This window comes from Silurus aristotelis (assembly GCF_946808225.1).
Source record: "Silurus aristotelis genome assembly, chromosome: 17".
NCBI classification, from domain to species: domain Eukaryota; kingdom Metazoa; phylum Chordata; class Actinopteri; order Siluriformes; family Siluridae; genus Silurus; species Silurus aristotelis.
In genome coordinates, this window is record NC_139590.1 from 18,330,444 (window position 1) to 18,355,778 (window position 25,335).

Genomic DNA, 25,335 nt, shown 5'->3' on the forward strand with positions numbered 1-25,335 from the left:
AATATTAAGCTTATAACCAGATATACCTAATATGCCTAATATACTTCTAAAAAATTTAACTATTTTGGAAGTAATTCTGTAGGTTGACACATAAATTAATAGATCATCTGCATAAAGTTCTAGTTTGTGTTTTCCAGTCCACAAATCAATTCACTTAATTGAATAGTTTTGCCTAATCCATTGACTCAAAGGCTCTATAAATAAAGTAGAAAGAAGGGGTGAAATCGGACAACCCTGTCTTGTGCCTCTCTCTAGTTCAAATGGATCAGACAAATATCCGTTAATACTTGCATAGGGCTTGTTATATAGTGCTGTAATCATGTCCATTTTTTGCTCTATTTAACTGAGTCAAAGGCTTTCACTGAATCCAGACTTAATTGGGCAGCCTTTGCACTATGTTCTGTAAACAAGAATGTGCAGAGTTATTTTAACATTGTTTTGAACTTGGATTGACGTATAAACCCTGTTTGATCCAAATGAGTAAGGCCTGGAAGAACTGTTTTCTTGTTATATAGAATCTAGAATCTTCTAGAATAGATGTAAACAGCTTGTAGTTATTGTTTAGAAAACTAACTGGGCAGTAGTTACCACATTCCATTCTATCTTTGGCTTTTTTTGGTATTAGTGATATCAGTGCTTTCCTCCATGTGGGTAAAGATTCTTTACTTTCCATTACCTAAATCAATACCTTTACCAAATTTGAAGGCAAGTGAACAAACATGGATTTATACCAGTAGCAGTCTGGTCTTGGGGATTTGTAAAAAATTGTAATCTTTGAATGGACTTATCCTCCGATGTTGCTCTCGCCTTCCCGTTTTCTGACCGCTTGTTTGTAACAGTCTCTTTTTAATCTGGTACAATGTTTTAAATTTCACACCTTCAAAACGAGGGGGCTGGGGGTGCATTGTATTATCATTTGCCAGGTCTTGTGGAGAGTATTTGCGGTTTAGTTGTAAAACTCACCAATCAATTGTGGTTTATTTCTACCAGCTTTGCATCTAGACACTCAATAGGATTTAGGTCTGGACTTTGACTGGGCCATTCTAACACATGAATATGCTTTGATCTCAACCATTCCATTGTAGCTCTGGCTGTGTGTTTAGGGTAGTTGTCCTGCTGGAAGGTGAGCCTCTGCCACAGTCTCAAGTCTTTTGCAGCCTCTAATGGGTTTTCTTCCAAGATGGCGCCGGTGAGGTCGGCTGCCGTCACGACTGCTCCGGCTACGTTTTATCTTTTTTTGTTTATTTTATACTTTTATTTAAGTAGTTACACTTCCATCTACACAAGATGGACATCATTAGATATGACAGAGACACTCTTATATCTATTGGTGTACAATGCACTCACCTTTCGCCGTTTTTAAACCCGGACCCATGCTGGCCGAGCGAGATCCTGAGGGTGAACAAAGGACGCGACCCGTACCGGCGTCCGCGAGGGAAACGAGCCGGCGTCAGGAACAGGCTGAGGGCACGCGCACACCGCGCTCCCTTACCTAGTATCCTGTTAGCCAACGTCCAGTCACTGGAGAACAAGCTCGACGACCTCAGGGCAAGTTCCAGAGAGACATTTGGGACTGCAACCTTCTCTGCTTCACCGAGACATGGCTGAACCCAGTGGTACCGGACCACGCCATCCAGCCGGCCGAGTTCTTCTCGGTTTACCGCATGGACAGAATACTGGAGTCGGGGAAGTCAAGAGGAGGTGGAGTGTGTCTGATGGTGAACAACCACTGGTGCAACAGCGCGAGCATCGTTCCTCTTTCACGCTCCTGCACACCAAATCTGGAACTACTGACCATCAAATGTCGGCCCTTCTATCTACCTCGGGAATTCAGTTCGGTCATTGTCAGTGGCGTTTATATTCCACCTCAAGCGGACACGGACACTGCAGTATGGGATTTACACGAGACAATAACTCTTCACCAAACACAGCATGGGGACGCTGCGCTCATTGTGGTCGGAGATTTCAACAGTGCCAACCTCAAGCGCGCACTACCGAACTTTCATCAGCACATCACCTGCCCTACCAGGGGCGAAAGAACACTGGACCACTGTTACACGACATTCAAGAACAGCTACAAGGCACAATCACGTCCACCGTTTGGGAAATCGGACCATACTGCCATCTTCCTCATGCCTGTTTACAAACAAAGGCTGAAACAGGAAGCTCCGGTTCAGAGGGAGGTCGCGCGCTGGACTGACCAATCGGTGGTCGCTCTGCAGGACGCTTTGGATGACGCAGACTGGGACATGTTCCGGCGCAGCTCTGATGACGTCAACATGTTTACGGAAGCGGTTGTGGGATTCATCGGGAAACGAGCTGATGATACAGTGCAGAAAACCACTATCAGAACGTTTCCCAACCAGAAGCCATGGGTGGATAAAACCATCCGCGACGCTATGAGATCCCGCTCCGCTGCCTACAACACGGGGCTCGCCACCGGGGACATGGACGAGTACAAGGCTGCGTCTTACAGTGTTCGCAGAGCGGTGAAGGAAGCAAAGCGGCGCTACGGGAGGAAACTAGATTCACAGTTTCAACATGGTGGCTCTAGGAACCTGTGGCAGGGACTAAGAACAATAACGGACTATAAAACACCATCTTCTAGAATGGTGAATGCGGACGCTTCTCTGGCAGACGAGCTAAACACCTTTTACGCTCGTTTCGAGGCTGCAGCTAACCACGCTAGTGGCACAACCAGCGTGCACGCCGAGAGAGCCGGAGAGGTAAACACGAAGGAAGGCAGCAGGACCAAATGGCATCACAGGCCGGGTTCTGAAAGCCTGCGCTGACCAGCTAGCACCGGTGTTCACTGAGATATTCAACCTCTCACTGGAACAGTCTGTTGTCCCCTCATGTTTCAAACAGTCCACCATTGTTCCTGTCCCGAAGAAACCCCAGCCCGCCTGCCTTAACGACTACCGCCCTGTAGCCTTGACCTCAGTAGTGATGAAGTGCTTCGAGAGACTGGTCAGAGACTTCATCACTGCATCACTACCAGACACACTGGACCCACTACAGTTTGCGTACCGTCAGAACCGCTCTACTGAGGACGCCATTGCTCATCTTCTCCACACCACGATGAGCCACCTGGACCAAAGAAATGGGAAATATGCAAAGATGTTGTTCGTGGACTACAGTTCAGCGTTTAACACCATAGTTCCCTCCACACTCACCTCTAAGTTGGAGGTCCTGGGACTCAGCCAGCCGCTGTGTCAATGGATCTCTAACTTCCTGACAGACAGACCACAAGCCGTACGGGTGGGAAAACACACCTCATCCACCCTCACCCTCAGCACTGGCGCCCCCCAGGGTTGTGTTCTGAGCCCCCTGCTTTATTCAATGTACACACATGACTGTGTGGCCACATCCATCTCCAACACCATCATCAAGTTTGCTGACGACACTGTTGTGGTGGGTCTGATCTCCAACAACGACGAGACGGCCTACCTACAGGAGGTTAAAAACCTGGAGAGATGGTGCCAGGAGAACAACCTTCTCCTGAACGTCAGCAAGACTAAGGAGTTGATCGTGGACTTCAGCACAAAGCGGGAGCGGTCATACCAACCTATAAACATCAGCGGGACCCCAGTGGAGAAAGTGGACAGCTTCCGGTACCTTGGTGTTAACATCACACAGGATCTGTCTTGGTCCTGTCACACCAACACCCTGGTGAAGAAGGCCCGGCAGCGTCTGTACCATCTGAGACGCTTAAGGGACTTTAAACTACCCTCTCAGGTGCTTAGGACTTTCTACACTTGCACCATTGAGAGCGTCCTGACGGGTAGCATCACTTCCTGGTTCGGGAACAGCACCATGCAGGACAGACGAGCCCTCCAGAGGGTGGTGCGTTCAGCTGAACGTACCATCCACACTGAGCTCCCTAACCTGCAGGACATCTATAGCACGCGGTGCAGGACCAGAGCCAGGAAGATTATGAAGGACCTCAGCCATCCCAACAATGGACTCTTTTCTCTGTTGCGTTCAGGAAAACGCTTCCGCTCCCTGAAAGCGAACACAGAGAATGAGGAGGAGCTTCTTCCCGCAGGCCATCCGGTGTTTAAACCAGGAAACACCCAGGATCTAGAACTGGCCCACTCTCTCCACCATCATCATCACACTTCTCTGTACATACAGTGGGTACGGAAAGTATTCAGACCCCGTTAAATTTTTCACTTTTTGTTATATTGCAGCCATTTGCTAAAATCATTTAAGTTCATTTCTTTTCCTCATGAATGTACACATAGCACCCCATACTGACAGAAAAACACAGAATTGTTGACCTTTTTGCAGATTTATTAAAAAAGAAAAACTGAAATATCACATGGTCCTAAGTATTCAGACCCTTTGCTGTGACACTCATATATTTAACTCAGGTGCTCTCCATTTCTTCTGATCATCCTTGAGATGGTTCTACACCTTCATTTGAGTCCAGAAATTTTTGATTATACTGATTGGACTTGATTAGGAAAGCCACACACCTGTTTATATAAGACCTTACAGATCACAATGCATGTCAGAGCAAATGAGAATCATTAAGGTCAAAGGAACTGCCTGAAGAGCTCAGAGACAGAATTGTGGCAAGGCACGAATCTGGCCAAGGTTCCAAAAATTTTTTTGCTGCACTTAAGGTTCCTAAGAGCACAGTGGCCTCCATAATCCTCAAATGGAAGACGTTTGGGACGACCAGAACCATTCCTAGAGCTGGCCGACCGGCCAAACTGAGCTATCGGGGGAGAAGAGCCTTGGTGAGAGAGGTAAAGAAGAACCCAAAGATCACTGTGGCTGAGCTCCAGAGATGCAGTCGGGAGATGGGAGAAAGTTGTAGAAAGTCAACCATCACTGCAGCCCTTCACCAGTGGGGCTTTATAGCAGAGTGGCCCGACGGAAGCCTCTCCTCAGTGCAGGACACATGGAAAACCCGCATGGAGTTCTCCAAGATGGTGAGAAATAAGATTCTCTGGTCTGATGAGACCAAGATAGAACTTTTTGGCCTTAATTCTAAGCGGTATGTGTGGAGAAAACCAGGCACTGCTCATCACCTGTCCAGTACAGTCTCAACAATGAAGCATGGTGGTGGCAGCATCATGCTGTGGGGGTGTTTTTCAGCTGCAGGGACAGGACGACTGGTTGCAATCAAGGGAAAGATGAATGCGGCCAAGCACAGGGATATCCTGGACGAAAACCTTCTCCAGAGTGCTTTGGACCTCAGACTGGGCTGAAGGTTTACCTTCCAACAAGACAATGACCCTAAGCACACAGATAAAATAACGATGGAGTGGCTTCACAACAACTCCGTGACTGTTCTTGAATGGCCCAGCCAGAGCAATGACTTAAACCCAATTGAGCATCTCTGGAGAGACCTAAAAATAGCTGTCCACCAACGTTTACCGTCCAACTTGACAGAACTGGAATACTTAGGACCATGTGATATTTTAGTTTTTCTTTTTTAATAAATCTGCAACAGTGTCAACAATTCTGTGTTTTTCTGTCAATATAGGGTGCTATGTGTACATTAATGAGGAAAAGAAATGAACTTAAATGATTTTAGCAAATGGCTGCAAAATAAAAAAGAGTGAAAAATTTAAGGGGGTCTGAATACTTTCCGTACCCACTGTATATTCACCTTCGCACCACGTCACTTTAAACATATCTCACCGTTCGCACCATGACACTTTAAACTCTGGACTTGCACAGCACAGTGCGCTTTTTATTTTATTCATACCACATGGACCATATTGCACCATATTGCACATGGACACTTTACGGACCTTTACACCACACCATACCGCACACGGACACTTTATGGACAACCCACCACAAATTGCCTATTGTTTACATTTTTATTTTGTTTACATTTTTTACTACACATTGTTTACTGTTTATATGTATATTTGTTTCATACATTATCCTTTTATATATCTTTATACCTTATATTCTTTTATTTTATTTTATCTATTTATTTTATTTTAATAGTTTTTCTTATACCTTATACTTATTTATCTGCCTCCTTTTCTTTCCCCCATCCTATTCCCTTATGCCGGACCATCGTATAAAACATTTCACTACATGTCGTACCCTGTATGTATGTGTATGTGATGAATAAAATTTGATTTGATTTGATTTGAAGATTGCCCTGTATTTAGCTCCATCCATCTTCCCATCATCTGTAACAATTCTGACTTTATTTTTCGCAATTCCGGCTTTTTTTTTTTGCATGTCGGGCAGCGTCTGCCCCACTATAGTGCCAGAAAGCTTTACACATTAAAAATTAAATAGGCTACAACCATGAGAATAGCATGGTATCAAGCTTCTGATCCCTGGAGAAAACTCTGTCTAACAATCAGCTCTGGAGGAGACGAATAAAAATAGATGAAGCAGAGGTGGTCTCGTTCATACAACAACAGCTTCAAACTTCAGGCCTAGTTACTGGTTACATGGTTACTGGTGGATGCACCATGCATGTTGGATGTTTACAAGAAATAAAGTTGTAATTGCGAATAAAAAGTCTGAATTGCGAAAAAAAAATGTTGGAACTATGCAAACTTTTTTTTAATGTGGCGAAAACAGGCTTTCATATGAATCTTCTTCTTGGCCCTCGCTGTTTTCTCCTCGTGCCGCCATTTATTCTTTATGCAGCAACTTCTGTGTTTACTTGTCCAGAGTGCTCCAGAGTTTAGCGGATAGTGCGTATGGTATTTTCTGTAGTAAATTTAGGTATGATTTCTTTTAGTTTATTATTATTTCTGTTTGTTTATTGTATTTTAATTATTGTATCACATCTCACTTTGTTATTTCTTTGTTTTTATTTTTTAATATTTATAGCATTTAGTATCACCAAAGAACGTGTACTCTTAGAACCTGTACTCGAAGTACAGATACTCGTGTTTAAAAAAAATACTCGGGTAAAAGTTGAATTTCTGACTATACTTTTTTCACTTAAGTTAAAGTAAAGACGTTTGGGCTCTGACATAAAAAGTAGCTATTTTCACTACCTGTTTGAGTGTCAAGCTAGTAACTGGACACCACGCCATATTAATATTAGGGCTGTCAATCGATTAAAATATTTAATTGCACTGTTCAAAATGTACCTTATATTATTACTTTTTTAATACTTTAATCAACATGGGCATAGACAAATATTGATGCTTTATGCAAATGTATGTTTACTATTTGTGAAACCAAACTCAACATAGAGCATGAAGACAAAATATTCTTGTAAACGTTTTAAACATGACATGATTGACATGATTGTCTGCAACACTGGAGCCCCGCAGGAAACGGTTCTAGCCCCGTTTCTCTTCACCATCTACACTGCAGACTTCATGTTTAGCTCAGCAACCTGTCACCTATAGAAGTTCTCTGATGACTCTGCCATCGTCGGTCTGATCACGAATGATGATGACAGAGAGTACAGAGGACTTATACAGAACTTTGTGGACTGGTGCCAACGGAGCTGCCTCCAGATAAACGTGGGGAAAACCAAAGAACTGGTGGTGGATTTCCGTAGGCACAAACACACCATCATTTCTATTGGTAAACATTCAGGGAAAGGACATTGTGAGAGTGGACTCTTACAAATACCTGGGTGTTCACCTAAACAACAAACTGGACTGGACAGATAACACTGAGGCAATTTATAAGAAAGGGCAGAACAGACTCTTTCTGCTGAGGAGACTAAGGTCTTTTGGAGTGCAGGGAAAGCTACTGAAGACCTTTTTTGACTCTGTTGTGGCATTACCCATATTCTATGGTGTGGTCTGCTGGGGTAGCAGCATCTCTACTGCAGATTGCAAGAGACTGGACAAGCTGATCAGGAAGGCCAGCTCAGTCCTGGGGATTCCCCTGGACACTGTACAGGAGGTGGGAGAAAGGAGGATGGTAGCAAAACTATAATCATTACTGCAGAATGCCTCTAACCCCATGTATGAAACAATTACCTCGCTGAGCAGCTCCTTCAGTGACAGACTGATACATCCTAAGTGTCTGAAGGAGCGATACAGAAGGTCTTTTCTCCCTGCTGCTATTAGACTTTACAATCAAAGCTGCTCCCAGTGAACCATTAACCATAATACTCACTGTTATTACTGTTTTACTGTGTAATAATACTACCTGTGTGCAATATTACCTGCAATACGTGCAATATTACCTGCAATACGTGCAATACCACCTGTGTGCAATACGTACTTTTTCCTCATTTGTATTTATACAGTGTGTTGTGTATATACTTGTATACTATAGTATGTCTATTCGACTATTCTTTATATATTTGCATTTATTTTTTCATGCTGCTGTAACAAAGAAATTTCCCCACTGTGGGACGAATAAACGTTTATCTTATCTTATCTTAAAGTAATAATGGTGTTTAAATATGTTTGTAGGTAAATTATCAGGACACCAAATGGAACCTTTGCTATGTTTCCACACAGACGGTTAATGAGGGGATACTGGAGAAACTGCACCTCATAAAAAAAAATTCATACGGATTACATAATCAGAGAATATTTGTATTCTATGTGACTTGTTTTATTTAAAAGTAAACTTTTCGAGCTTTCTATACATATATTAACTATGTATGTGAGACAAATGTTCACTGATCTTCAGGGTGTTTTATTTTATTTGTGTGCCTGTGAAGAGAGGAGACAGAGACGGCAGAAAGTGCACCCTGTCTGTTTTCTTTACATTACAAAAGCACAACGATTTGTTGTTATTATGTGTGTACAAATAAAATAGACCCTTTACATATTCCAATGATGTGTTGCTCTTATCTGTACAATCAAAAAAGACAGTAATTTATGTTTGTATCGCCGTTATGAGGAAATAATGCCACATAATGTCCCAGTGCATTTGTTGACCCCCAGAGGGATAATTGTGTGCATCATGGGGATTTGAGACTTGGCAAATCAGTAAAACAAATGTTTACTGATTAAAAATGATTTTTTTTCAGTCCTGTTTACATAGCTGATTCCCTCGGTCACATCCATGTTAACCCCATACTTCATGTTGCCTTCTGCCTAATCATTATTAGCTTCATAAAATATATGTCGTCTGTGGTGCGTGAGAGCCAGGAAATGATACACCAGTGTTAGATTGAAAAAGCCACGCAATGATAGGAAATATTCTGATGGTCTGAAAATGTCACGCAATGAGAAGGAAAGAAATTTTAAACCATTCGTGTCTTTACGCCTTCTTTATCTACACATAACCCATCAGGAAAGCACCATCTTCACAATAGATTAAAAGTAAAGTAAATGTAAGAAGTAGAAAGTATAGATATTTGTGTCAAAATGTATTGAGTAAAAAGTAGTCTGAAAAATAAATAGTGAAGTAAAGTACTGATACCAGAAAAATCAGTATTTGTACTTTGTTACTTCCCACCTCTGCTTAAAGTAATATCAGTTTCTAAGTCTATAAGTTTCATTTCTGTCCAGTGCAGGTGCAAGGCCTGCCTGTGCTGCACATGCTGAATAAAAAAAAAAATAATTAAAGATGTGGGGGCTTGTTTTTTTCTTTGCCATCATTAAATTATTATACTGAAAAAGCATAGTCGATTTTGGCGATAACAGTGACAGATATACCTGTTGTGAAATAAAAAAAAAAAAGAGATGTAATAACCATTGACAAATAAGAAAAAGAGGTGTTACCTAGACTTTAAGAAAAAGCATAAAAAAGGGCTGTGTTTTTTCTGTAACTTCTGGAGAAATTCTGGAGAATAAATCCTGAAGCTTTGAGATCACAACCCTAGATTGTGCACTTAGTTTTTTGGTATTGATTGGAGTCTTTACTTTGATACTGAATTTGTTTGTTCTTGTTTCAATTAGCCGGATAGGCAAGGAGCCAGGGCACACCGAGGGCCCCAGTGGGTTCGCTGTCACAGACGGTCATCTCGGTTTCCCCCAAGCAGCGGCCGATAAAAGGTAAGCATATTTGCTTTAGTATAATTGGTGCTTGTGGGAATAATTAGGGGTCTGCCTGTAAGGCTTCTCCTAACCAAAAAACACAATAATTTATTTTGAAGAACCTAACCAATTAACAGCATTTTAATCTCAAAGCTATAGTACGTACTATTCTTTTTAGTACACTGTTAAGTGGGCCCTGATCGATAACAGTATAAGTTAGTAGAAGTAAGCAGCTGTACAAGTAAGAGGTGTTGCGTGCTAAATCCTGTGAATATCGCCTTTCAGGTAAAAGGGGCAGAGAATTCCAGGTCACCCCAAGGGGGGGTGCGGGTACCTGAGGAGCAGGTGCAAGGTTTATGTGCTGTATGCCTCGTTTGTTGTAGGGTTTTAAAGTTGTTGTACTCTTCTCCTTGGTTAATCTCTGAGAGATCTTAATTAGAACTGAAAGTGACCTTGAAGGCGATAAGTCCTGCCAACAGTTTTAAACTGGTTGAAGTTGCTCTGGACACATTAGAATAAAAAGATAGTATTTGGCTAAGTGTTTTCTTTACCCGTAGAGGAGTACGAGGATGAACTTGACCCCATTGCAAAGCACGAGACTAAAGGAATTTATACACATGTTTGGAGAGCGAATTTATACAAGGACATATATGGGAGAGCACGTCTCTTGACTCTACAAAAGATTTGTTTGATTTGTTGGGTGCAATTTAAATGGTAAAGGACAATCAGGGTCTGTTAGACGAGTGGCCATATACGTTTTTGACATTTTTGGACCTCGTTTTCAATTCTGTAGTGCCATTGCATTTTGGTTATTTTAAGATAAGTAGAACTATATATAGACAGAGGTGAGGAGTTACAGTACAGTCGAGGTAAGGGAGAAAGACTGAAGAACATCATTTTGCACTTTCCAGTATTTCGTAAGGTGCAGTGGTCAATTCGATGGTACACCAAGACAAGTGGAAGACTTAACTTTGAAAAGTTTAAATCCCTAATCCCTAATAAGTCAGAAAGCAGTTGCCCCGAAAGATTCGCTTGGGGAATTCCCAGAGTAAGAAGAATGTAAACTGGCAACTGCACCAGTATAGATGTTAGGAGTTAAACATCCATTGAGCAGAGATCTTCTTAAAAATCTTTCAAAGAAGTGGGAACAAAGAACTAGGAAAAATAAGGACACATTGCTCTGAAGCAGGTGCATTCAATGTAGTGTTGCGTGAGGAGATGAAAACTGAAAGAAAAAAAAAATACAAGTAAGTAATAAAAGTAAAACGGAGATTTAAAGAGAAGCAGAGAGTTAGAAGTGATATGTTTAAAAAAGAAGCAAAAAAACACGGAGAAATTAGAGAACAGCTAGGAAAACATATTTAAAAAAGCAGACAAGGAGACTGAGGAAAAGCTAAAGAAGGCATTTGTGAAACCTCCACCTTATGAGTCTTAAGGGAATGAGTATCCAGTTATTAAAGGAAAAGTGCAATGTAAGTTACATCAATGTCTAAGTATATAATCATTGGGAAACAAGGGGCAGCCTTTTTTTGATAAATGGTTTCAAATGCCCGATTCAGTTCTACATGTCTCTTTGTATATAGGTAAAGGGTGCGAAGCAAAAGATCTTTGTCCCATGATGAAATCTGTACTAAACTTTTTATGGAAAGCTACAAAATAATTATTTGATTTTTCAAAGATCAAGAGATACGATGTATATAAAAATTGTGTGGTACTCCAATGATGGGTATTCTTAGAGAAGTAATGTTTGTAGATGTTAAGCAGATGCAAACTACAAGTGTATCGAGATATGATGAGCTATTCTCTGAAATGAAGAATGAAGTGCCAGCTGAGCTATGGTCTGTGTGACACAGATCTAAGGTTGGTGCAGTCAGCCAGCCCCATTAGGATTAAAGTTAGGCCAAGTGCTCATTCTCCTCGAAGCAGAACAGGGCATCCATAAGATTATAGAAGGTTTGCTAAAAGCTGGAGTTTTAATTGAGATATCCAGCTTCTGTAATACACCAATATTGGCAGTTGCTAAAGCTGACACATCCATATGGCATTTACTCCATGCTGCAAATAAAGTTGTGTTGAAGTTGTGTTGACAGGCAGAAGTTCCTAATTCACACACGTTGCTAACAAACGTTCCACCTGATGCTAAATCTTTCACTGTTATTGATCTCTGTACAGTCTTTTTTAGTGTTCCTCTGGCTGAGGAAAGCAGACATTAGTTTGCCTTTAGATATGCAGGAAAATGGCACCAGAATGCCTCAAGGTTTTAAACATTCACTGCATGTGTTTAATCAAGTGCTAAAAGCAGATCTTAAAGAATGAGTGCTGGAAAGTGTTATATACACTCATGTAGCTTCCTGTGACGTAGCTTCCTGTGTTTGACTTGTTTGCCGCGAGTTACGTGTTTGTATCTCTCTCGGCGTCTTTCAAACAAACTTTGCTATCTATCCATCCGTTTTTCCTCTTTTAATAATCCTTAATTGTTTTTGTCTTCCTGACTTGTGCCTGTAGTTAGTTAACTCGACTATCACTAGTGTTGTTTATATTTATTTTCTCTCACTCACATCTCTGTATAATAAATCTGTTCGTGACGATAAGCACTATGCCGGTTGTTTGTCTGCATTCGAGCACAGGTGAGGACTCGTTCGAGTTGCAAACGGTGGCGTTGGAAATGGAGGCATTGGAGAAACAGATTCGCGAGCTGCATGTAAAGCATGCCCGGCTGCGAGAGCGGAAAGCGGCGCTGGAAACATCCCGGGCGGACGCGCACTCATCCCAGGTAAACTCCCGGGTTGAACCTAACGCTCCCAGCACATCAACTCCGCGTGCTTCTATGCCCAGGCCCAGCGCACCTACAACTCTGGCACCGGTGCAACATGGACCCTGGATGCGACCGCGGCGGAAGAGACAAGCCAAGCCCCGATCGAGGACGTCTCCACCTCCACCACCGGCCTTCGAGATCTCGACCGAGAACCGCTTCGTCCCCCTCCGCGAGACGGAACGCGACACTGTTATTCTCGGAGATTCCATCGTCCGGCATGTCCGCGCTACCCGAGCTAAAGGTAAGGTGCACACTCGCTGTTTTCCTGGTGCTCGTGTTCTGGATGTCGCTGCGCAGGTACCCACGATCCTGAACGAGAACTTCGGAGCGGTTGTTCTCCATGCCGGATCAAACGACACCAGGCTGCGGCAAACGGAGATCTTAAAGAGGGACTTCAGGATCCTGGTGGAGACAATACGCAGCACATCACCCACAACGAGGATCATTGTGTCAGGACCTCTTCCCACTTACCAGCGAGGGGCTGAGAAGTTTAGTAGACTTTTAGCACTAAATGAATGGTTACAGTCATGGTGTCGAGAACATAAACTTCTCTTTGTTAATAACTGGAACTGTTTCTGGGAGCGTCCTAGGTTCTTCCGCCCTGATGGCCTGCACCCCAGCAGAGTTGGAGCAGCTGTGCTATCAGATAACATCTCTAGGATACTACACACCATCTGACTGGTAAGACATCAAGAAATCTTCAACTATAAGAACACGCATACTACAGATCAAATAGTTACAAGTTCACACACAGCCCAGTTTATAGAAACCGTATCTATTCCTCGTGTAGTAAAACCAAGAATTACATACACAAGATCCAGAAATAATCTTATTGCAGTTAAAACTGAAAAATGCCAGATAAACAAACACAACAAAGTTCTAAAGTTCGGTCTTTTAAACATTAGATCACTTGCACCCAAAGCACTGATTGTAAATGAGATGATCACAGAGAATAATCTCGATGCACTCTGTCTCACTGAGACCTGGATTAAACCAGGTGATTATATGGGTCTAAACGAGTCGACACCGTCAGGATATGTTTATAAGCATGAGCCCCGTCAGACTGGTCGTGGGGGGGGTGTAGGAACCATTTATAGTGCTTCTCTTAATGTTAGTCAGAGATTAGGATTCAGCTTTAAATCATTTGAAGTGCTCGTTCTTAAAATTGCACTTTCAGACATGCACAGAAAACTCGCTCTGGTCACCGTGTACAGACCCCCAGGACCCTACGCTGATTTTCTTCATGAGTTTGCTTGTTTTCTCTCAGACCTCTTGATCAGTTTTGATAAAGTGCTGCTTGTAGGAGATTTTAATATTCATGTAGATGATGCAAACGATGCCCTAGGATTATCATTTGTCGATTTACTAAACTCTTTTGGAGTTAAACAAAACGTCACCAGACCAACCCACCGTTTTAACCACACACTAGACTTAATAATATCCCACGGAGCAGACGTCACTGATATAGATATTTTACCCCAGAGTGATGACATCACAGACCATTATCTCCTACTGTACACACTACCGGTAGAGCAGATTAACCGTGTTTCACCACGGTATCGACTTGGTAGGACTATTATTCCAACCACTAAGGACAGATTCATAAATAACCTGCCTGATTTATCTCAGTTTCATATTAAACCCATAACTGCTGATCATCTTGATGAGATGGCGAACAACATAGACCTTATCCTCACTAGCACTTTAGACACTGTTGCCCCCATCCAGTTAAAAAAGGTTCGAGAACAAGCACCTGCACCTTGGTATAATAGTCATACGCATGCCCTAAAGAGAACAGCACGTAATCTGGAGAGAAAATGGAGGAAAACTAAATTGGAGGTATTTAGAATTGCGTATAAAGACAGTATGCTTAGCTACAGACAGGCGCTAAAAGCTGCTAGAGCTAAACACCTGAGCAAACTCATAGAAAATAACAAAAACAACCCCAGGTTCCTTTTCAGTACAGTCGCTAAATTAACAACAAATCAGGGATCTGAAAAATGTGTTCCATCACAGTTTAGTAGTGAAGACTTTATGAATTTCTTCACTGAAAAAATAGATAACATTAGAAAAACAATTGTGGCAGTTCAACCTCTGACAGCATCTCCCGACACAATCGTACTTACAACCCCACAACTACACTGTTTTACATATATAGGACAGGAAGAGCTGTATGATGCTATTATGAAAGCTAAATTAACAACATGTCAGTTAGATCCAATTCCCACTAAACTACTGAAGGAAGTGTTATATACAGCTGGTGAGCCTCTTTTAAATATTATTAACTCCTCACTATCGTTAGGTCATGTCCCTAAATCCCTCAAGTTAGCAGTTATTAAGCCCCTCATTAAAAAACCTAATCTGGATCCAAACACGCTATCGAATTACAGACCAATTTCAAATCTCCCATTTATGTCTAAGATTTTAGAAAAGATTGTCGCTGCCCAGCTATGTAACCACTTGCAGGAGAACAATATCTTTGAAGAGTTTCAGTCAGGTTTTAGGCCCCATCATAGCACAGAAACTGCTCTAGTTAAAATCACTAACGACCTGTTTTTAGCTTCAGACCAAGGCTACATCTCCCTATTAGTTTTACTAGATCTTAGTGCTGCGTTCGACACTATAGATCATGATCTTCTCCTCGATCGCTTACAGAATTACATCGGTATTCAGGGACAGGCATTAAGCTGGTTTAAATCCTACCTGTCCAATCGTTACCATTTCGTAGATTTAAATGGAGAGCTATCCAGGATAATGCTAGTAAATTATGGCGTGCCACAAGGGTCAGTTCTGGGACCCCTGCTTTTTACAATATACATGCTTCCATTAGGAAATATTATTAGAAGGCATGGAATTAGCTTCCATTGTTATGCTGATGATACCCAGCTATATATTTCATCCAAACCAGGCGATACAGCTCAATTAGCTCGCATAACTGAGTGTGTTGAAGAAATAAGAGATTGGATGACCCATAACTTTCTGCTATTAAATTCTGATAAAACGGAGATTTTGCTCATCGGCCCAAAAAATAGTACACAGAAGCTCCAGCATCTCAGCCTGCATTTAGACGGTTGTTCTGTAACTACTAGTTCAACGGTAAAAGACCTGGGAGTTATTTTAGACAGCAACTTATCTTTCAAAAATCACATCAATCAAGTTACAAAAACAGCCTTCTTTCACCTTAGAAATATTTCTAAGCTAAGAAATATGTTATCTATATCTGATGCAGAGAAGCTCGTCCATGCGTTTATGACCTCTAGAATAGACTACTGTAATGCATTACTAGGTGGATGTCCTGCATCATTAATAAACAAGCTTCAGTTAGTTCAGAATGCAGCAGCAAGAGTTCTTACTAGGTCAAGAAAATACGATCATATAACCCCAATCTTATCGTCCCTACATTGGCTTCCTATTAAGTTTCGAATAGACTACAAACTACTGCTACTCACTTATAAAGCACTAAATGGTTTGGCTCCCATGTATCTATCCAGTCTCTTAACACGCTACAATCCGTCACGCTCCCTGAGATCTCAAAACTCTGGGCTTCTAGTAGTTCCTAGAATAGCAAAGTCCACTAAAGGCGGTAGAGCATTTTCACATTTAGCTCCTAAACTCTGGAATAGTCTTCCTGACAGTGTTCGGGGTTCAGATACACTCTCCCAGTTTAAGTGCAGATTAAAAACATATCTTTTTAGCAAAGCCTACACATAACACACATCACATCACAACCTTGTGCTCCAGAACATCTGATCACATGCACATTATCAACTTGTGCTGTTAATATCATGAACAGCAGCTACGCTAATTCCTCTCCACTGCTTCTCTTTCTCTCCCCATCCCGAGGCATCCTGAGGTTTGGCCAGCTCCAGTCACGTCCCACCTCGTGAAGATTATGGACCTATGGATGATCATGGAGAAGTAGATGCCGAGTGTTTAAAGGCCCTGGCATGGAGAAGCTGATGCTGGATCTATGATGATCACAAATTGTTCTGTATTGTTGAAAGATTTATGACCAAACTTTTGATGTCACCCATATGAGGATGGGTTCCCCTTTGAGTCTGGCTCCTCTCAAGGTTTCTTCCTCATATCATCTAAGGGAGTTTTTCCTTGCCACTGTCGCCACGGCTGCTCATCAGGGACAAACGCACACCTTCACCTTCACTGTTGTTTTCTATAAAGCTGCTTTGAGACAATGTCTGTTGTGAAAAGCGCTATACAAATAAACTTGACTTGACTTACCGGCCACTTTATTAGGTACACTAGTAGGTACTAGTACCGGGTTGGACCCCCTTTTGCCTTCAGAACTGCCTTAATCCTTCGTGGCATAGATTCAACAAGGTACTGGAAACATTCCTCAGAGATTTTGGTCCATATTGACATTATAGCATCACGCAGTTGCTGCAAATTTGTCAGCTGCACATCCATGAATGGAATCTCCCGTTCCACCACATCCCAAAGGTGCATTATTGAATTGAGATCTGGTGACTGTGGAGGCCATTTGAGTACAATGAACTCATTGTCATGTTCAAGAAACCAGTCTGAGATGATTCGTGCTTTATGACATGGTGTGTTATCCTGCTAGAAGTAGCCATTAGAAGATGGGTACACTGTGGTCATAAAGGGATGGACATGGTCAGCAACAATACTCAGGTAGGCAGTGGCGTTGACACGATGCTCAATTGGTACTAATGGGCCCAAAGTGTGCCAAGAAAATATCCCCCACACCATTACACCACCACCACCAGCCTGAACCGTTGATACAAGGCAGGATGGATCCATGCTTTCATGTTGTTTACGCCAAATTCTGACCCTACCATCCGAATGTCGCAGCAGAAATAGAGACTCATCAGACCAGGAAACGTTTTTCCAATCTTCTATTGTCCAATTTTAATGAGCCTGTGCGAATTGTGGCCTCAGTTTCCTGTTCTTAGCTGTCAGGAGTGGCACCCGGTGTGGTCTTCTGCTGCTGTAGCCCATCCGCCTCAAGGTTCGACGTGTTGTGCGTTCAGAGATGCTCTTCTGCATACCTCGGTTGTAACGAGTGGTTATTTGAGTTACTGTTGAATTTCTATCAGCTCGACCAGTCTGGCCATTCTCCTCTGACCTCTGGCATCAACAAGGCATTTGCGCCCACAGAACTGCCGCTCACTGGATATTTTCTCTTTTTCGGACCATTCTTTGTAAACCCTAGAGATGGTTGTGCGTGAAAATCCCAGTAGATCAGCAGTTTCTGTAATACTCAGACCAGATATCAGATACCAACAACCATGCCATGTTCAAAGTCACTTAAATCACCTTTCTTCCCCATTATGACGCTCGGTTTGAACTGCAGCAGATCGTCTTGACCATGTCTACATGCCTAAATGCATTGAGTTGCTGCCATGTGATTGGCTGATTAGAAATTTGCATTAACGAGCAGTTGGACAGGTGTACCTAATAAAGTGGCCGGTGAGTGTATACACCTCTGTATATATGCCCCTGGCTGAAAGTATACATAACCATGGCTACATAATATACATAAGCTGTATATTTCAGCAAAGCCAGATGAGCGAGATCAGCTTAAAAATGTTGAGTGTGTAAAGAACATTAGACAGTGGATGCTTGGTAACTTCCTTTTGCTCAACTCGGATAAGACGGAAGTTCTTTTACTAGGACCACATGCAGCTAGAAGTAAACATTCTGATTACGTAGCATCTCTGGATGGTGTTTCTGTCTCAGTGTGTACAGCAGTCAAGGACCTAAGTGTGAATATTGACCCTAGTCTTTCCTTTGAGGCTCACGTGAATAATATTACCAGGATCGCCTTTCCTTTACCTTAGAAATATTGCTAAAATTAGAAACATGATGTTACAGGATGCAGAAAAGCTAGTTCATGCTTTTGGTACATCTAGATTAGAATAACTAATTCTTTACTGTCTGGGTGTTTGAGTAAGTGCATAAATAAGCTTCAGTTAGTTCAGAATGCAGCAGCAAGGGTCCTCACTAAATCTAAAAAAAAAATGAACCCTGTTTTAATCAGTCTACACTGGCTCCCAATTAAATCTTGCATTGATTATAAAATACTACTACTAATGTAGAAAGCACTTAACGGTCTAACACTGCAGTATTTGAGTGAACTTCTGTACCAATATAATCCTCCACGCATACTTAAATCAAAAGGTGCAGGCTATTTGTTGGTACCTTAAATAATGAAGACTACAGAAGGGGGCAGATCATTCTTTTATAAAGCCCCACAGTTATGGAACAACCTTCCAATCAGTGTTTGGGACTCAGACACAGTCTCAGTGTTCAAGTCAAGGCTAAAAACACATTTATTTAGTCAAGTCTTTTATCAGTAGATTTTTCTTAGGTAAAGGCGCAGATCTGGAGGGATCATGGATATAGAGTGCTCGGTGAACTGGGATATTTGTATGCTGTCGTCCCCTCACTCTCACATCTTCACTCAGGTTTGTTGACTGTGGGGTGGTGGGTCGTCTCTTATCCCAGAGATCCCTCATGTCTGTGTTACCTTCTGGTTCTCCCTTTTAGTTATGCTGCCATAGCGAGTCTTGCCGAGGTCCAAACTGCTCTGTGTCCTTAACTTTCATACAACAATAAGAACACATAATAATCCATATCCTTCTCTTCCTGTCACCCCTCTTCTCTCTCAGTCGAGATAAACATGCTCCTGAGGTTCCAGTGACCACTGTTCCTGCCCCTCTTCCCTCCATGGATCTTCCCACTTCGTCCAGGCCTGCCTCTGGATAGTGTTCTCTTCAATTGAAGGCCACTCTGTGCAGCTGGGGACGGTTTCTCATCAACGCCTTGGGTAGTTCCATGAAATTTTGAAGTAAGAACGGGAGCTTTGAAGATTGATTGGACTGTAGTTAATGTGAATAGTCTGCTACACTGACTCAGGGCTACAGTTTGCTTCTGATCATCATCACTGTACCCCACATTGTTTATCTGTAATAAATGTACATTCGGTGCAACCCAGATGAGGATGGGTTCCCTCTTGAGTCTGGTTCCTCTTAAGGTTTCTTCCTTATGCCATCTCGGGGAGTTTTTCCTTGCCACAGTCGCCACCGGCTTGCTCATCAAGGACAAACTTACACTTATAAAGAACATCTTATTAAATTTTATCACCACATTATTTGTGTAAAGCTGCTTTGAGACAATTTTCATTGTTAAAAGTGCTATACAAATAAAAATGAATTGAATTTTTTAAATATATTTTTTTATTTCCACTGGAAATAAACTGGAAGCTTCTGTCACCAAAACAAATTCCTTGTAAGAGTAAACATGGCAATAAAGCGCGTTCTGATTCTTCCATCAGCAGGGCTTGGCAGCTGTGCATTATGCATATGACAAAACTTCCACTTTGACTATGGGTTATCCTGTTATTATTTACACTCACCACAAAGTTGTAGAACTATTAGAGCAAGGAAGGTTTGTTTTGACTCAGGCTCATTCTCTCTCATATTCATCTACACTCTATTGCCAAAAGTATTCGCTTGTCTGCCTTCACATACAAATGAACTTTAACATCCGATTCTTAATCCATAGGGTTTAATATGACGCTGGCCCACCCTTTTTCCACAAGGTTTAGGAGTGTGTTCATGAAAGTTTTTGACCATTCTTCCAGAAGCGCATTTGTGAGGTCAGAAACTGATGTTGGACAAGAAGGGCTGCATCAGTGTCTGACCTCACAAATGCGTTTCTGGAAGAATGGTCAGACAATGATGTTGCCTGCATCGCAGTCTCCACTCTAATTCATCCCAAAGGAGTTCTATTGGGTTGAGGTCAGGACTGTGAACTTGACTGTGCAGGCCAGTCATGTTCTTCCACACCAAACTAATCCATGTTTTTACAGACCTTGCTTTGTACACTGGTGTGCAGTCATATTGGAACGGGAACGTGCCATCCCCAAACTGTTCCCACAAAGTGGGAGCATGAAATTGTCCAAAATGTATTGGTATGAATTAAGAACGGGATTGGGATTCCTTTCAATGGAACTAAGGGGATGAGCCCAACTCCTGAAAAACCCTACATCATAATCCCCCTACACCAAACTTGGCACAGACAAGTACCGTTCTCCTGGCAAACACCAAACCCAGACTCGTCCATCGGAATGCCAGACAGTGAAACGTGATTCTTCACTCCACGAACAGGTCTCCACTGCTTTAGAGTCCAGTAGCAGCTTATAAAAACCCAAGATTCAGTACCTAAATTTGATTATTGTGAAAAAGTTTACCATTGGAGACTCGTGGTGTCATACTCTAAAAGGTTAATTAAATCCAAAGACCCGCAAAGGGTTCCTGAGCCTTTAAATGGTGTCTCAGTTTGGACCACCTCAGCAGTGCCACAGACTGATCATCTGCATACCACACCAAATTGAGGCAGTAATTAAAGCAAAAGGAGCCCAAACAAAGTATTGGGTACATATACAGTAAATAAAAATTTTTTTTTTGATTGGTCTTATGAAGTATTCTAAGTTTTTAAGATAGAGAATTAGTGGGTTTTTGTTAAACATGAGTCAAAATCATAAAAATGTAAAGAAATAAACACTTGCAATATATCAGTCTGTGCGTGATAAATCTATATAATAGACAAATTTCACTTTTTGTATAACTCTTCTAATGATATTCAAATTTATTGAGATGCACCTGTATAACCATGGAGGTAATTGGAACACCTGCATTCAATTTATTTAAATGGGTGAGTGAATACTTTTGGCAATACAGTGGTCCCCAGAGTTCCGAAAATCCGTGAATTTCGGATGCACCTCTGCAGCCCCTACGGTACCTTGGTGAATTCATCTAGACATTGTCACTTTAATACAATAATGTGTTTTAAAATTTTTATGACATCTGTTAGTGAAAATGTTATTTCTAATGTTCCTGAACATTCGGTCCTGCTGTGGATTCCCGCAAATTTTAAAATAATCCGCAACTTGCTGTTAGTTAGGTTCCAAATAACAACCCGTAAATTTTCTGAGCTGCGAGTTCCGAAACCGCGAATTATCGGGGGTTGACTGTATAGTGTATGTTGACCTATCCAGATGTGACAATCAAAAAATGTACAACTGTAAATCCAGCAGAATTGCTTCCTTTGGAATTTGAGTCTCCACATGATTGTGTTGTTGAGTCGTTAGCATTCACTCATTTACGCCCAGATTTAGATTTGTCACCCGTTACTAATGCAGATGTTAATTATTTTATAGATGGCTCATGTTTCAGAGATCTTGGTTCTTATGCAGGTTATTCAGTTGTAAGACGAGATGGTGATCAGTTTAACACTATTGTGTCACAGCATTGTCCTTAACCTTGTTAAGCACAATTAGCAGAACTAAAAGCTCTTACTACAACATGCCAGTTGGCAAAAGGAAAAGTAGTCAACCGCTATACTGATCCCGCTTATGCACATGGAGTGTGCCATTTGTTTGGGTCTGTATGGAAACAGCATGGATTTAGGAAAAGTGATGGTACTCCAATTCAACAACAAATTAGCCAACTAATTTCTGCCATGATGACGCCTAGCAGGCTAGCTATAGTGAAGTGTCAAACACACAAAAAGGGCAATGACTTTTTTCTAAAGGGAAATAATGCTGCTGACTCAGAAGGAGAAAAGGCTTCAGGATGCCAAGTTCAATATTTGCTCCTATGGTACTAATTGAACCCCAGGTACAGCCAGATGATATTGTTCGCATTGAAGAACAAGCAGGAGCATATGAAATGAGCATGTGGAATCAGAGAGGGGCCAAAAAGGATGAAAGTGGTATTTGCATTTACATTAAGGTATGATTGCTGGCCTAAAAGATGCTCATGGATTTAATCACTGTGGAAAGAGTAAAGTTCTCAGAAAGATTAAACAGGGGTATTGGTCTTCATATCTGCAGTCCACAGTAGATGAGTTTTTTCTACTTGTAAGGTATGTGTCGAACATTCATTAATTTTCTCCCGCTTATCCGTAATTCGGGTCGCGGGGGCAGCAGTCTAAGCAGGCCCCCGCCTTCGACTGCTGCCCAATCCTCACAGCACCGTCCCTTACGGTCCCTCCTGCCGGTGGTGAGCCCACGGGAAGGCGGCCCCACGTCACTCCGACGTCACGGACCTTGATATTTCTCTCGTAAGGGCCCCCCGGATTATAGAGGGTTAAGGGCCTTGCTCAAGGGCCCAAGAGTGGCAGCTTGGCGATACCGGGGCTTGAACCCCAGACCTTCCGATCGGCAACCCAGCGCCTTAACCGCTGGAGCCACCACTCCCCCCTATGTGTCGAACAATGTCAGATAAAAGACTATTACTCTGATTGGTAATATCCCAGTGCCTGGGTGTCCATTTAAACATCTAGTCATGGATTATGTAGATATGATTAAGCGAGTGCAAGACGAGATATTTGTTGGTATTTATTGATAGATTTCAATTCAATTCATTTTTATTTGTATAGCGCTTTTAACAATGAACAATTCAATTCAATTCATTTTTATTTGTATAGCGCTTTTAACAATGAACATTGTCTCAAAGCAGCTTTACACAGATAATGCGGTGATTAAAAATGAATATGTTCTTTATGAGTAAGTTTGTCCCTGATGAGCAAGCCGGTGGCGACTGGCGACTGTGGCAAGGAAAAACTCCCCGAGATGGCATAAGGAAGAAACCTTGAGAGGCACCAGACTCAAGAGGGAACCCATCCTCATCTGGGTTACACCGAATGTCCATTTGTGGCGGGTATACAAAGCAAAACATTGTCTCAAAGCAAAATAGATTTAGCAGATGGGTTGGGGCAGTGCCGTCTGCAGACCAGGGAGCAGGAACAGTGGTTAAGTTTTTGACAAGAGAACTGATTCCTAGGTTTGGCATACCATCAGAGATAAGTTCAGATAATGGATCAGCTTTTATCCAGAGAACAGTAAAACAGGAGTTGCAGCAACTTAGGATAAAGCAGAGGCTAGGATGTGTGTATAATATGCAATCTCAGGGCATGGTAGAGAAGTGAATAGTACTTTAAAAGCTAAGCTTAACAAAATCTGTGCTACTACCAAACTAAACTGGGTTTTTGCTTTGCCCCTTCAATAATGTACAATTGCATGCAGACTAACAGAACTATGCATCTAACGCCGCATGGAATGCCTACTGGTCGACCAGTGCTTATGCCTTCCTTAATATAAAGGGCCTTCACTTGAGCAGTTGCAAATGAAGCTCAAAGCTTATATGCAGCAACTAACTGCAATACATAAGTCTATCTATTTACAGGAAAAAATAAAAAACCAGGTGCAAGAACCAGGTACACCAACTCCCATTGTTCCAGGTGATCAAGTTTATGTGAGTGTTTGGAAGGAATTGGAATGAGCCTAGAAGAGAAGGTCCATACACAGTGGTAAAAGCTACTCCGACAGCAGTACAAGTTGAAGGCAGTATCACTTGGTATAATCCGAATCACTGCACCAGAGTGCCAATGTTGCGACCCAGTGAAGCAAAGATGGGTGACAAAGGAGACACTCCTGACTAAGATGAAAAAGTGCCAGAAAAGGGAGAGGTATCAAAACCTAGAGTTCAGGCTGCCGCTGAAAAGTATGAGAGCGACACTAAAAATGCTTCTGGCATTAGTGTGCCTGATGTGTCTGAAGAACCGCAGCCTGGGCCTAGTGCCCTGGGAAGGCAAGGATATGCTGGAACAGTACAGTTGTTGGTAATAATATTACTTGTTGTAAGTTTGCTGTATTGTTGCATTATTTCTGTTCTGTTATCAGGTCCCCTGGTGGTCTAGTGGTTAAGATGCAGCGCTCTCACCGCTGCGACCCGGGTTCGATTCCCGGTCAGGGAACCATCCCCAGCCACTCTCGGTGCCGGTCCCAAGCCCGGATAAATTGGGGAGGGTTGCGTTAGGAAGGGCATCCAGCGTAAAACATATGCCAAATCGAACGTGCGGAGGATCCGCTGTGGCGACCCCTAACGGGAGAAGCCGAAAAAAACTACTACTACTACTACTTCATTTCTGTTCTGTTATCAGATTCTGTTACCATGAAACATGAGATTGGATTTATGGTTCTGGATTTTGAATGTTTTTTTTTTGCTTTTTGATCCTGATCTTTGGCTTGTCTGACATGGATTAGGTTTTAGATTTATCCTCTTTTAGATTTTTGACTCTTTGGATTTATGTTTTTTGACTACTACTGATTGCTGATAATCACTCACATACACTGGTCTATAAATTTTTGCTCCTGATTTCACAGTGATTCATTTCACCTACAAATATTCACTAATCTACACAAACACATACACACATACACATGCACACACACATTCATATTAAGAAAGTACAAATTATTGTTTGAAAGGTTTCTGAATCACAATTTGGTTATGATCACTCAGACATACACATATACTATACATGTTTTCACACATATACATTTACAATACACATACACACATACAATAATAATACAATAACAATCAAACTTAAAAACCCTTCCACTTAGTCAAAAATCCATCAACCAGTACCTTGAACATAGAAAAAGAATACATTCAAACAATACTTGTGTATATTCCAGCATATATATATATATATATATATATATATATATATATATATATATATATATATATATTTTAAGTTTGATTGTTATTGTATTATTATTAATCA

General features: G+C 41.8%; 3 protein-coding genes across 4 annotated transcripts in view; 1 reads left to right on the plus strand and 2 right to left on the minus strand.

Annotated features, from left to right (window-relative positions):
* The window catches only part of trap1 (TNF receptor-associated protein 1), a 123,984-nt gene that overhangs the window by 95,007 nt on the left and 3,642 nt on the right, over positions 1 to 25,335 (minus strand). The gene's annotated exons all lie outside the window — the stretch shown is intronic.
* Positions 1 to 25,335, minus strand: part of crebbpb (CREB binding lysine acetyltransferase b) — a 111,196-nt gene that overhangs the window by 6,104 nt on the left and 79,757 nt on the right. The gene's annotated exons all lie outside the window — the stretch shown is intronic.
* Positions 1,180 to 3,103, plus strand: LOC310739731 (uncharacterized protein). Its single transcript, XM_083565950.1, has 2 exons — positions 1,180 to 2,171; positions 2,337 to 3,103. Exons 1-2 carry the CDS (start codon positions 1,665 to 1,667, stop codon positions 2,790 to 2,792), a joined length of 963 nt encoding a protein of 320 aa, XP_083422076.1. The 5' UTR covers positions 1,180 to 1,664; the 3' UTR covers positions 2,793 to 3,103.

Bases quoted from the DNA above. Each gene is read 5' to 3' on its own strand.
- LOC310739731 (XM_083565950.1), top strand. From the start codon at position 1,665: ATGGACAGAATACTGGAGTCGGGGAAGTCAAGAGGAGGTGGAGTGTGT. The intron at 2,172-2,336 runs GTTCAGAGGGAG...GATACAGTGCAG, and splicing joins GGCTGAAACAGGAAGCTCCG to AAAACCACTATCAGAACGTT.